The sequence below is a fragment of the Lathyrus oleraceus genome, chromosome 4 (assembly GCF_024323335.1).
Source record: "Lathyrus oleraceus cultivar Zhongwan6 chromosome 4, CAAS_Psat_ZW6_1.0, whole genome shotgun sequence".
Lineage (NCBI taxonomy): Eukaryota > Viridiplantae > Streptophyta > Magnoliopsida > Fabales > Fabaceae > Lathyrus > Lathyrus oleraceus.
The window spans coordinates 16426557-16441004 of record NC_066582.1 but is presented as its reverse complement, the minus strand read 5'-3'; the positions used below and the strand labels follow the sequence as shown (position 1 = coordinate 16441004).

Here is a 14448-nt window from a genome sequence, read left to right as displayed (position 1 = left end):
TAATGCTTTGATGGCCATTTTGGTAACAGGTGAGCTGGTTCATAGGCGCATTGGTGTATTTATGCAGCAGGCTGCTACTCAGATTTTGGCTCAGCTTATGCTTGATGATGCTTGGTGCTAATGTCCATTGCAGGGTCCTTTACAAGTTCCTCATGACCTTGTTCAGTGGCAACAGAGCAAGGTAATGGTGTGCTGCAAGATGTTGAATGGCTTGCTGCAGTAGCAGGGCCAGAACTATTATGCCATGGATTCTCAAGTAGTGAAATCATGCACTCCATTGGATTTTCCTGTGGTCTTTGGCTTGAACAATGAATGGTGGATCACAAGGGATAGCGTTGTGATGTGTTAGAGCTCTTTGGAGTTGATTTGGGGCAGACCAAGGACAAGGGTTAGTAAGTCAAAATGTCAAAATAAGCATGGTATACACAATGTCATTTACTTGGAAATGAAGCAATCGAGAGAAAGCACAACCAAGCATGAAGATTGGGTGACACATCAAAGCAAAAGGCTAGGTCAAGTTTTGATGGTCAAGAGCAAGTGAAAGTTGACTTCGGTCAAAGTGACCAAAAAGTCAATTGTTGACCAAAGTCAACAAATGGTCAAAATTGTATTTTCTTTGTAATTTATTTGTAAATGGACATTGAATCAATGGTTAGGGTGAAATTTAGGGTTTTAGGATTTTGGGTGGACTTTGGTCAAAGTTGATTAAAAAGTCAACTGTTGACCAAAGTCAACAATTGGTCAAAAATGCTAAGACTTGTACTTTTTTGTGTAGAATCACATGTGTTGGTTTAAAATGATGTGAAATGGATTGAAATTGTTTGAAAAATGATTTGAAATTGGTTTTACAAAAGATTTTTTTTACTTGAATGCTTGACTTTGAAAAAGAACATAACTTACCTGACAATATATGTTAATAAGGCCATGAAATGAGGGTATAAGATTAGGGTTTGAATGGGATGTCCATGAATCAAATGGCATGATTAGAAATGGGCATGTGTCACAAGAAGACTGGTTGTTTAGATGACCAAGGCCATAGGTGTATCAACAAACACCTGAGCAATGCCATGACTTTAGGCCAAGACCCATGCCCATAGAAGACCAAAGTAGGGTTAGGCCAAACATATTGGTAAAGGGTGAAGATTGATGGGTCATGGATGCATAGTTAGGCCATCAACTTTATCTGATTCACCATCTCCCAGATTAGGGTTTCCCTGACGCTTACCCCTCAAGCAAGTCTTTTGAATCAAGCCATAAGCTCCAACCATCAGTCCTCTAGTGTGTGAACCTGCATTAGGGTTTTGAAGACCAAGACAAGGCCTAGGGAAGCTTCATGAGATCATGTCTTGAGGAATTAGGGTTTTGAAGGCCCTAGATTGTCTGGCCACACCTTTGTTGAAATCACCTTTACCATTATCATTAGGGTTTCACATCCCCTATGTTGATGATGTGATCAAACCATGCCTTTGGACTTTGATATCTGTGTAAACCCTAGCTTTATGAGCCCAAGTTTCTTCTGAATCCATGATGGATGATGCATGTGGATGGATTATGAATGTGTGCAAGTCATCTCCTGATCTAGTGATTGGATGCATAGGTGAGAAAGGGGAGGGCAAATTTAGGGGTACAACACCTAGGAGTACCTATGACACTTTGGGTGCTAACACCTTCCCTCTGTGTAACCAACCCCCTTACCTGTAATCTCTGGTATTTTATTAGTTTTTGATTTGAAAACTTCTCATCTTTGGGTTTTGTTCGTACTTTTCCCTTTTTCCTTTGGAAACAATAAAAACGCGGTGGCGACTCTGGTTTTATTGACGTTAAGTTTATCCATAGCCTAATGGTCATGAATTTACGACTATACTATCCAGGTTAATTAAATTATTTTAGCAACAAAATAACATTAATCTTCATAATTAAATTAAGCATTAGTAGAATAATCATAAGGTTTAGGTGCTTAAATAATCTTTTATCTCTCTACCTTTTTGTCGTAAAAAAAAGTTATAAAAGATAAGGGAAAGAAAAGAGACTGAATAGAAGTAATGTATGGGAGAAAAAAAATTATGAATAAAATGAGGTAAAATCAGTCTTTACTTCTAGTTAGTCAAAGAAGCTTTTGAAAAAAAATTAGGCTAGTATGGTTGTTAAAAGTAACTTCAATTTTCAAGAAGGTCAAATCTCTATTCTGACAACTGAGCATAGATAAGCGAGAATCAGAACTATGAAGACATGCCTGAAGACCAATATCAACTTCTCTTTCTTGCATCCATTGGTGCACATAGATAAAAATTAAATACTTTTTATCATGGACAGTCTATAAAGAACATGTCATACCCCAAAATTTGCCCGTTAATATTACAAGGCATTTTTCAAAGCACTCCGACTTATTTTTCAAGACATTGATCTTAAGGGAACAAAGACCCAGCATACAGGTGGCCAAATCCAGAAAATAGCCTAAACTGGCTTGCTCGCTAGGCGAGCAAATCCTTCGCCTAGCGAAGCTTGCGAATACCAGAATTTTTGGGCTTCATTCTGAGCCCATTAGGTCACAAAAAGCATTATAAATACTAGCACATCGGTCAGAAAAGGGGGACGGAAAAAAACAGAGGAGAAAGGCAAACACCCACAGACAGCAAACCCTGGAGGCTAACCCAGAGAACTCAGAGAAACCCTAAAGGAAACTCTGAAGGAAACTCATCTGCACAAAGGTTACCTCCGCCCAATCCGATCCGGAGCCAACTCCAAGAACGACTTGCCAATTCAAGGTTGCAATTCAATTGCAAACAGGTTTGTGTTACTATTACCGCTTTATATTCTTAATTTACATGTGATATCATAATTTGAATTCATAAAAATATCTTAAGTTTTTGCATGTGAATTTAAGTATGTATGAATATCTTGAACGTTTAACCATGTAATTTCTGTAATGGATGCCATAGGGTTTGGAGCTTTCTAGAATTGTACTATTACCAAAACCAGAATCCGCAGCCGCTCGCTAGCACATCGCTAAGCGAGCATGTAGCGAGTATTCGCTAAGCCTTCGCTAGGCGAGGCAGGGGCGAACGCGACAGTCGCTGATTTTCTGTTCTGTTCTATGCTTATCTGATCTGTTTTATTCTAACCATGCGTTATTTTGCCTGACATTCCTACCGATGTGTTTCTTTTGTGGTGTAATTCTCGATTGCACCCTGATTTGGTATTCTGACCTGTTTGCTGAATTTTGTAAGGGTTCACATACTCCCGGAGAAAGTAGCTTGCTAGGTATTCCACTTTATTTGTGGGATACCCTTGTGGAGATTCACCCTAATTACCTAATTGATTATAATGTGGACCTAATTACCTAATTGATTACAACTACCTAATTGATTGTAAAATGTTGCCTTTGAATATGTGATCTTGGACCTCTCTTTGTTGCCTTACGGTATTACGGTATTACGGTCATGTCCCGCGAATGTGGGGATACACCTAGCAAAGACCCTTCGATTAAATCATCATGTCCCTATAAAATAAATCATTGTCCCTCGGATGTTGCTTGCGAATATATGATTTTGTCCCTCGATGACCCGTCGTTGTAGCCTACGGTTAATGATGATCGTCCCTTCGAATGCTAAGGTATCCTTGCAAATGTTGCCTTCAATGACCAATCGATGACCCTACGATGACCCTTTTACATCCAAAGGATAAAACTACTTACTTCTCAATAGTAAGGACAGTTTTACCCTCATAAGGAATGCCCATAAAGACCTTGGGCGGGTATAACTCTTAATTGCTGGCTCACAACCTAAAACATTTTTCATGCCTCACACTTTGCAAATACTAGAAAATCACCACTTGGTATACATTCGTACTCGAATCATTGCCAAGTTATATTTTTCTAAACCGCTTTCAAAATTAAACGAGATAAATACTTTGTATACATTCGTACAAGAATCATTACAAAGTTAAACTCTCTTTTCAAAACATTTTTTAAGCCATTCACAAACACTTTTTTCAGACAAACATAAGTGATCAAGCAATTAAGAGCCCATGGATAACCATGGATACAAAGGGTGCTAACACCTTCCCTTTGTATAATGTACCTCCCGAACCCAAAATCTAATTAAGGTCTTTCCTGTTCTTTTCCACCTTTCCTTATGGGATAAAAGAAAAGTCGGTGGCGACTCTTGCTAACCGCGACATTTTCTTTCCAAAGCAAAAACACACCAAAGAAAGTTCACCGTATGACAAAACTGGCGACTCTGCTGGGGAAAGTTAAAGAGAGGTTACCTTAAAAACAAGATCACTTATTTAAATTGTCTGATTTACTTTTAAGGGATTGCTTGGGTATTTTATGCTTGAGTGAAAGATCCTACACCCGGATCTAGTGTACCTTAGGTAAGTAGCAAAAGATCATCGCGACTATCCGGCGTATACTGGAATGGTCAAAATGATGGCTACGGTTAATGTGACACTTTGGATGTCCTGATGTTCCTCATGTTTACTTGAGGAAAAATTTGGCTTCCGCGTGGTGTCATCAAAGCATTAACCAGACCTTTAGAACCCTAGTTGACTCATCCTAGCCATTAGAAAGTAGTGAGATAACTGACTTCGATTCCGACTAGGGTTAGTTGAGACTCGATACTACACTCTTTGAGATTGGACTTTAGGGAAGCTTCGGTCAACCACTTGGTGTTGCACTGAAGTGGACTTAAAGGAAAGTCAATGATTTGAGATCCTTCTAGAAACCGGTTACTATTCTAGGACAGGTGGAACCAACCAAACTTCAGTGGGGAGGGTACTTACCTATGGAACTCATGCAGGCCTTAAAACCTAAGAATGATTGTTGTGTGACTTGTTTGTGCTTGTTACTTATTTAACATCATAACATCATGACATCATGACATCATGGCATTGTACTAACCATTTCAAGGACTTTAAACATTGAAAACATTTCATACATTGCATAGCATAACATCACATTGCATAACAGGTACTCTAAAGGGATCAATGTTCTCACGGTTTTCCTCCAAACAGAAAAATGGACCTCGAACAAACTGTCAAAGATCTCCAGGCTCAGAATGTTCAATTCCAGGAGATGATCTTGAACTTATCCAAGGGGCAGGAGGAACTGAAGGCTCTATTGCTCGAGAAGAAAAAAGACAAGAAGCCTGTGAGTTACATTAACCCGGGAAGAAGGCGTAAAGGACAGGCTGCAGGAGTCAAGATTAGACTTCCGAAGGATCAAGAAGAGGGGATAGATTCAGAAGATGAGAATGTTGATCCTTTCAGCCAGGAGGACGAAGATGAAGATTATGAGAATGAACAGTACTCTCCCAAAGATGACAGTAACATACAAAGACTGGCATGAGATGTTACCCTTTGCTCTTCATGGTTATCGCACTTCGGTGCGCACTTCGACAGGGGCAACTCCTTTCTCTTTGGTCTACGGAATGGAAGCTGTTTTACCAGTGGAAGTTCAGATTCCCTCTCTAAGAATCATGAAAGAGGCAGGTTTAGACGAGGATGAAAGGATTCAGACTCGACTCGATCAGATAAATTTGATTGATGAAAAGAGACTTGCGGCTATTTGTCATGAGCAGATATATCAGAAGCGCATGACCCAGGCATTTAACAAAAGGGTCAAGAGACGGGTGTATCAAATCGGCGACTTGGTGATCAAGCGTATCATTCTACCATAAAGTGATCCCAGGGGCAAATGGACTCCCACATACGAAGGGCCATTTGTAGTTAAGAAGGTATTCTCTGGTGGAGCCATGATACTCGCTACAATGGATGGCGAGGACTTCCCACATCCCGTGAACGCAAACATAGTTAAAAAATACTACGCATAAAAGAGACCCGCTAGGTCGACGTACCTAGGCAAAAGTAAGGGCATCCCGGCGAACCAAAAAGGTTCGGGCAAAAATTAGGGATAAACATATAAAAATGTACACCCGGCAAGTCGAAAACCTGAAAAGGCGGCTTGGGCAAAAAAGGGTATCCTGGTGGACTGAAAACCTGAAAAGGCGGTCCAGGCAAAAATTAGGGATTAAAAGCGTATGACTATGTCCCATTCTCAGTCAGCTTCACCCAAGTCAAAGGGACTGAACAAGCCAATCACTTCTATCCGACAGCAGGAGATGAGACGCTTGAAGACATAATGACAGTAGCAGAATTAAAATCAATAGGAGTTTTCCTTCATAGCTTTTTCTTTATGTTCTCGACAATTTCCTCTTACTAGGATTTCTGTCCCCGTGTATTCAAATTGCCTGTTTATAGGCCCTCTTTCAAAATCAATACAACTTTACTCCCAAAAAGATGCTTTTACTTTCTCTGTTTTGTTTGCGTAAACGTCCATTGATTTAATTTGAATTGATATATGCATTTGAATATGATCGATGTTTATCAAAATACATGCACAAAACGGAAATAGCAATTACTAAAAGACTTCAGGATCGAGGATAAGGTCTAACCATGCTTTCCAACAAGTCCGGTTACAAATCCTGTTCCCCAGCAAAGCCAGTTATTCCCCAGAAAAATTGGCATTACTAGACAGACTGGTCATCTCTTCCATCCCCAGCCAGGCTTCTGTTGAAGTATTTCTACCATCAGACAGAAATCAAATACCCCAAGTTGAGAAAGGGTCATCAACACAAATGTCTCCGACCGGAATCTCGGGATTTATCTTCCCTGGAAAAACTTTTCAGACGCACAATTCATTCATTACACCATTTCATAGCATACGCATGCATACAATTTTCAAAAGCATAAAACATCTCATGCATCATGACATGGCATAAAGCTAGCTTTATTTTTCAGGTTAATTATCCTTCGGATATAGTCAAAATAAAGGTTCATTCAGACAGACACCCTCAGCGGTTACATTCGAGATTCAGATACATCTTTCAGATATAATCCATGTGAATATTCATTCTGACAAGCATTATGATATCCTCCTAATGATGGCATCTTTAAGCCCATCCCAGACATTTATTGCAAGTACAACATATACAAATGTTATCAGATATAGCCTAACGTACGGTTCATTCTGATTCAGCTCAACATATGATTCCTTCAATTACTCCAATACGGTCTAGCGTACGACCCAGTTGGATATTCATATCCTCAGATACTACCTAGCGTATGGTACATTCCGAGGTTTAGTCTAGCGTACGACTACTTTCTTCTTCAGATACAGCCTAACGTACGGCTCATTCTGCAACTCCAATACGGTCTAGCGTACGACCCATTTGGATCTTCAAATCCTTAGATACTACCTAGCGTACGGTACATTCCGAGGTGTAGTCTAGCGTACGACTACTTTCTTTTTCAGATACAGCCTAACGTACGGCTCATTCTGCAACTCAGATACGATCTAACGTACGATCCATTCTGATCTTCAAATCCTCAGATACTACCTAGCGTACGGTACATTCCGAGGTGTAGTCTAGCGCACGACTACTTTCTTCGTCAGATACAGCCTAACGTACGGCTCATTCTGCAACTCAGATACGATCTAGCGTACGATCCATTCTGATTCTTACTTCGTCAGATACAGCCTAACGTACGACTCATTCTGCAACTCGGATACGGTCTAGCGTAGGATCCATTCTGATTCTTATTTCGTCAGATACGGCCTAACGGACGGCTCATTCTGCAACTCAGATACGATCTGGCGTACGATCCATTCTGATCTTTCATCCCCAGTGAAGTCACCCGCCTAATGGACCACTCATTCTGCCATTCAGATACGATCTAGCGTATGATCCATTCTGATCCTTTATCCCCAGCAGTGTATGACTCATTCGGATCCTTATCTCATCAGGTTCAGCTCACCCTAATATCGCCTAACGAATGACTCACTATACGGTCTAGCGTACGACCCGGTGTGGCACCCATGTCTTCAAATTAGTCTGATGTACGACGCACTCTGAAACTCTCCTCATCAAACCTCATGGATGGCATCTTTAAGCCCATCTCCGTCAAGACTAATTGACAAGTGCAAATTTTTGGGGCATTCTAAGTGTTCAATAATCTTCCACCTCCAGACCACGAATGGCGTACATACCATTCTAACTCTCTCGGTTCAAGAATATTGAACAGGGGCAGCTGTCATACCCCAAAATTTGCCCATTAATGTTACAAGGCATTTTTCAAAGCACTCCGACTTATTTTTCAAGACATTGATCTTAAGGGAACAAAGACCCAGCATACAGGTGGCCAAATCCAGAAAATGGCCTAAACTGGCTTGCTCGCTAGGCGAGCAAATCCTTCGCCTAGCGAAGCTTGCGAATACCATAATTTTTGGGCTTCATTCTGAGCCCATTAGGTCACAAAAAGCATTATAAATACCAGCACATCGGTCAGAAAAGGGGGACGGAAAAAAACAGAGGAGAAAGGCAAACACCCACAGACAGCAAACCCTAGAGGCTAACCCAGAGAACTCAGAGCAACCCTAAAGGAAACCCTGAAGGAAACTCATCTGCACAAAGGTTACCTCCGCCCAATTCGATCCGGAGCCAACTCCAAGAACGACTTGCCAATTCAAGGTTGCAATTCAATTGCAAACAGGTTTGCGTTACTATTACCGCTTTATATTCTTAATTTACATGTGATATCATAATTTGAATTCATAAAAATATCTTAAGTTTTTGCATGTGAATTTAAGTATGTATGAATATCTTGAACGTTTAACCATGTAATTTCTGTAATGGATGCCATAGGGTTTGGAGCTTTATGGAATTATACTGTTACCAAAACCAGAATTCGCAGCCGCTCGCTAGCACATCGCTAAGCGAGCATGTAGCGAGTATTCGCTAAGCCTTCGCTAGGCGAGGCAGGGGCGAACGCGACAGTCGCTGATTTTCTGTTCTGTTATATGCTTATCTGATCTGTTTTATTCTAACCATGCGTTATTTTGCCTGACATTCCTACCGCTGTGTTTCTTTTGTGGTATAATTCTCGATTGCACCCTGATTTGGTATTCTGACCTGTTTGCTGAATTTTGTAAGGGTTCACATACTCCCGGAGAAAGTAGCTTGCTAGGTATTCCACTTTATTTGTGGGATACCCTTGTGGAGATTCACCCTAATTACCTAATTGATTATAATGTGGACCTAATTACCTAATTAATTATAACTACCTAATTGATTGTAAAATGTTGCCTTTGAATATGTGATCTTGGACCTCTCTTTGTTGCCTTACGGTATTACGGTATTACGGTCATGTCCCGTGAATGTGGGGATACACCTAGCAAAGACCCTTCGATTAAATCATCATGTCCCTATAAAATAAATCATTGTCCCTCGGATGTTGCTTACGAATATATGATTTTGTCCCTCGATGACCCGTCGTTGTAGCCTACGGTTAATGATGATCGTCCCTTCGAATGCTAAGGTATCCTTGCAAATGTTGCCTTCAATGACCAATCGATGACCCTACGATGACCCTTTTACATCCAAAGGATAAAACTACTTACTTCTCAATAGTAAGGACAGTTTTACCCTCATAAGGAATGCCCATAAAGACCTTGGGTGGGTATAACTCTTAATTGCTGGCTCACAACCTAAAACATTTTTCATGCCTCACACTTTGCAAATACTAGAAAATCACCACTTGGTATACATTCGTACTAGAATCATTGCCAAGTTATATTTTTCTAAACCGCTTTCAAAATTAAACGAGATAAATACTTTGTATACATTCGTACAAGAATCATTACAAAGTTAAACTCTCTTTTCAAAACATTTTTTAAGCCATTCACAAACACTTTTTTCAGACAAACATAAGTGATCAAGCAATTAAGAGCCCATGGATAACCATGGATACAAAGGGTGCTAACACCTTCCCTTTGTATAATGTACCCCCCGAACCCAAAATCTAATTAAGGTCTTTCCTGTTCTTTTCCACCTTTCCTTATGGGATAAAAGAAAAGTCGGTGGCGACTCTTGCTAACCGCGACATTTGTTTTCCAAAGCAAAAACACACCAAAGTCAGTTCACTGTATGATAGAACAGATTTGCATTATCAACAAGATCAGTTTCCTTTTATTCCAAACTCCTCTTTTCAACCGGTATGGGCAGTCCAAAGTAGGATAGGAATTTAAGGAGAGAATTTACTATGGAGATTATCAAGCTCATGAAGAAGCAAGAGAAGGAAAAGAAAATAAGATCTGCTAAAGCTCAGAAAGTTGACGAAGTAGAAGGTTCAAGCACATCTGGCAGGCCTTCAAGATAAGGGAAACTTCAGAGACAACAATGAAGAATACCAAAATGAAAAAGGAGCCTGCTAAAGAATTTGAATACAACTCAGATGTTGATTAGGACTGGGTTGACTACCAAAGAACTACCCATTGAAGATTGTACCCTTTTATCATGGATCTGTAGTCTCGACAAACTGATTTTGAATCTTGTACTTAATTACTTTGATCAATATAACATATTCTTTTCTCAAAGCTTATTATATTAATGCTTGTTAGACAATAATAAACTTTTATTTAACCATTGATATTAAGATTTTAGAGCAGTTTCAACTATTTTAGCCAGAAAAAAAAATGAAACACAAATTTTTGACTAAGGAGAATCAAAACATGATTTTGTTTTACCATAATTAAAATATGAAGTCCTTGTCAATATAGCTCAGAGTATGAGCAAATAAGCATAATCACTGAGGATTATCAAAACATGATTTTGTTTTACCATAATTAAAATATGATTTTGTTTCAGATTTGTGACACATAAATGGACAACATAAAAAATTTAGCAGGAAAATCGCTTATATGCCACAGAAACTACCAATCAAGTTCTGAGCATCAGAGGCTGAGATGCTTCAGAGGATTCCACACATCAGAAGTTGGTTAAAAGGTTCTAAACATAGTAGCTTCTGATCCTTCATTCAGAAACAAACACTAATCTTCCATAAAATGCATGTTCATATTCTTTTTAATGAAATCAAATATTTCTATTGTAAGAGGCTTGGTAAATATATCAGCCCATTGATGATATGTATCAATAAATTGTATATCTACTACACCTTTCTGAACATAATTTCTAATAAAATGATGTTTTATCTCTCTGTGCTTGGTTCTAGATTGTTGAATTGGATTTTTAGTTAAATAGATGGTAGCAGTCTCATCACAGAAGATGGGAATATCGTTTCCACTAATATGATGATCTTACAACTGATATTTCATCTAGAGGAGTTATGTGCAACATTTAGCAGCTGAGATGTATTCTGCTTCTGCTATGGATAAAGCAATAGTTTATTGTCTTTTACTAGCCCAAGATATTATGTTTTATCATATGAATTGACTGTTTCCACTAGTGGATTTCCTTTCAATTATATCGCTGACATAGTCAGCATCATATAATCCAACTTGCTTGTAATCTAGGGATTTTTTATAAAGCAACTCTATATCAGTTGTTCCTTTCAGATGCCTATTTACCTTAGATTTTGGTAAACAAGCGCTAGTCTTCCAAAATTGATACTTTGGTTACTTACAGGATTAACTAGATTGATCCTAGGACATATGTGTATAATTCTTGTTTAAAGTTTTTCTTACTGGTAAATTCTTCGACGATAATGTTGAATTTAAAAGTAATGCAAAGAAGATTTATGAAAATTATAAAGAAGGAAAGTAATTTCGACAGGAATGTCAATGGAATGAAAATGAATTTAATGTAAATAGATTGACATTGAATGAAAATATGGTGTTTCATACGTACATAACCTTAGAAACTATTTTCTCAATAACACTAGATACTTTGAGTAATTTTGAGTTTGGTACAATATTGAACACCCTAAATCATAATGTTAAGACTCGTATTTATACTAGGTCGACAATAACGGTAACAAACGGTTTTTTCTCCAAAAAATGACATGTTCTCGCTTACATGTGTTTCGTCTTTCATAGACCTCTACGCGTCCTTTAAAGGAACTGATAAGGACAAAATATGGTTATTAGCCTCATTTTAAATTATCTTCGTCGAGCACATCTTCGAATCGTTTCAGAAACTTCTAAGTCCTATTATATTGTTATTTCGACAGTATGACAACTTCTTTGCCAAGTCCCAATTGAAAGGTTTTGCCTAACTTCCCGTTGAAGTCAGTTTGGAATTTCCAAATATTTACTTAAGTTTTATACTTGACTTCTTATATCTTTTTGAGCGTCGAAATTACAACTAACAAATTGCGCCCAAAAAATGTCTTTTTCGACCAAATGGAGAAATATACATTTTTTGAAAGCTTTGACACGACAAGACTTACTGTTGTGACATCATGGTCATCATGACCACTTTTACAAAACGTCTCATCGGACGTGTGAACTGAAAACACCATCACCATTCCTATATTGTAGGAGTAGTGTAACAACTAAAAGGGCAACCACCTGCTCAACCAATGAAAAGCATACATGTGTTCCACTACTCGTTCCACTTGTCATTAATTAGGAAATATGAACAACTTTTTCTCCCTTTATAAATACTTTTCACCTTCCTCCTTTGAAAACTTTTCCATTCTTGAGCTTATAACCTTTGATTCTCTTGTGATTCTTTCTCAGAAATAACTCACACAAGCTTTTCCTCTTCCACAATTCAAATCTTCAACAATGGTGTCTTCAAAAACCAAGAATAACAAAGTTGGCAAGCAACATAAGGATTTCTTATCACCTATAAACCAGATTGCAAAACCATCACTAGTAGGAAATAAGGAATACGTTCTTGAGCCTCCTCTCCTTGTAGAAAAGCAAAAAATTTATCAATCCCAGGTATTGATTCCTCTCACTATTGCTGGTAAAACTCATGCGTATATGGATCCTTTGCCTGACGCTAATGTTGATGCTAAAGAACTCAAAAAGTTTTTCCCTACTTATCATCGTACAAACCCCTTAGCTAGTAAGCCAGAAACTAATGATGAAGATAATGTTAAATCTAATTCCCAAGTGAAAATCGTCGGTGATAATCAGGCAAAGTCTTTGACTGAATCCTTAAAAATAGAAAAGCCTATCCATCTAAACTATATGAGTGACGCTCTTAGAGCGTTTCACTCTTGCCCCTTGTCAAAAGACCTTGAACCCTATCTCGCTTGGCTCACCAAGATTGAGAAGGAGAAAGCCCAATTTTGGAAAGAAATGGGCATTTATGACATGATTCAGCTATCGAAAGTAGGGTCAGGATATAGTCAAACACATGTTAATAGCCTCTTTATATTTTTGGGATAATACTCACATTACTTTCCATTTCCCTTGCAAAATGTTGACTCCTACCCTTTTCGACATTGCTGTTATCGCTAGTTTTTGACCAACTGGAGAAGTCTTTGACCCAAACGATATGAACAAAAACACCATCAACTTTGATGCCATGTACTTTACTTTGGCCTTTAAGGACTCTTTTAACTTGTTTTCAGCTATGTAAGCCGAAATCTTTTCCAGTGTGCTGGATTCAGACATAATCATTGTCTTTGTCTCCCTAACCAGTAGGTCGGAGTCCTGGAACCCCTTCAACTTCGTCTACTTCCCCCATGATATCTCTATCCCATTTGAAACCATGGGTTGGGTGTAGATTTAGAGAATAAAATGCCTTATCAGAAGGCATGCATGGGAAACCAATAGGGCTGCAAGGTGCATTATTTGCCAAATTCCTGTCAAAATGTCATTTATCCACATGGTTAACCTCAGCCATAAAATAGCTTTAGTTGACCTCAATGTTTTTCACAATGTCGTCATCTCTCCATATTGAAATCCTTTGATAGAGCGAAGATGGTACCGCTCCAATCTCATGAATCCACTCACGACTCAAGAGTAGATTGTAATTGGCCCTTGATGTTATGACAATGAACATAGTTGGCCTTATAATAAAGCCAATTGTTAGGTCAACGTGAATTACTCCTAGAGTATGACCAATTTGTGCTTCATAATTCGATAAAACCATATTATATGGTTTCACGTTAGTGTCGAATTTACCAATCCTTTTTAACATGAACTGCATCATTAAGTTAATTGTCGCCCCACCATCTACTAGAATCTTGTTGACTCCAACATCTTCCACCTTTCCTCTAATAAACAAAGGCTTTAGATGGTTTTTCAATCCTTCGTCCGAACTTTCGAAGAATGCATTTTGCTCCTCAACACAATCGTTATTCATCATATAATAGCACATTGGCCTGTGTTTGGCCATTTCTGCTTCATCTATCGCTTCAGTCTCTTCGACCTCTATTACCTGATCATATTCTATAGGTAACACAAAGACCACTTTGCAATTGATGTTCAGAGATGATTATGATCTTAAGTCAAATTTATTAGTTAACATATCATCATCTCTTGGGGGTTGCTCCAACGTCTTCTGTTTGGGCTTCTTCACTCTATGAGAGAAAAGCCTTCTTCCTACTAGCTTTTTGTACTCGGTCGCATTGTTAAATTGAGGTTGGTTAGTGCTATAATCTGCCATGTCTTTCTTAGCCACATCTCTTTCATCT

The 14448-nt window shown here is 38.6% G+C and overlaps 1 protein-coding gene across 1 annotated transcript; it reads right to left on the bottom strand.

Moving 5' to 3' along the window:
- Nucleotides 1-13664: 13664 nt before the first annotated feature.
- LOC127135773 (uncharacterized) lies at nt 13665-14150 on the bottom strand. The gene has a single exon (XM_051062412.1). The coding sequence runs from the start codon at nt 14148-14150 to the stop codon at nt 13665-13667; it is 486 nt and encodes a 161-aa protein (XP_050918369.1).
- Between the last annotated feature and the right edge of the window lie 298 nt (nt 14151-14448).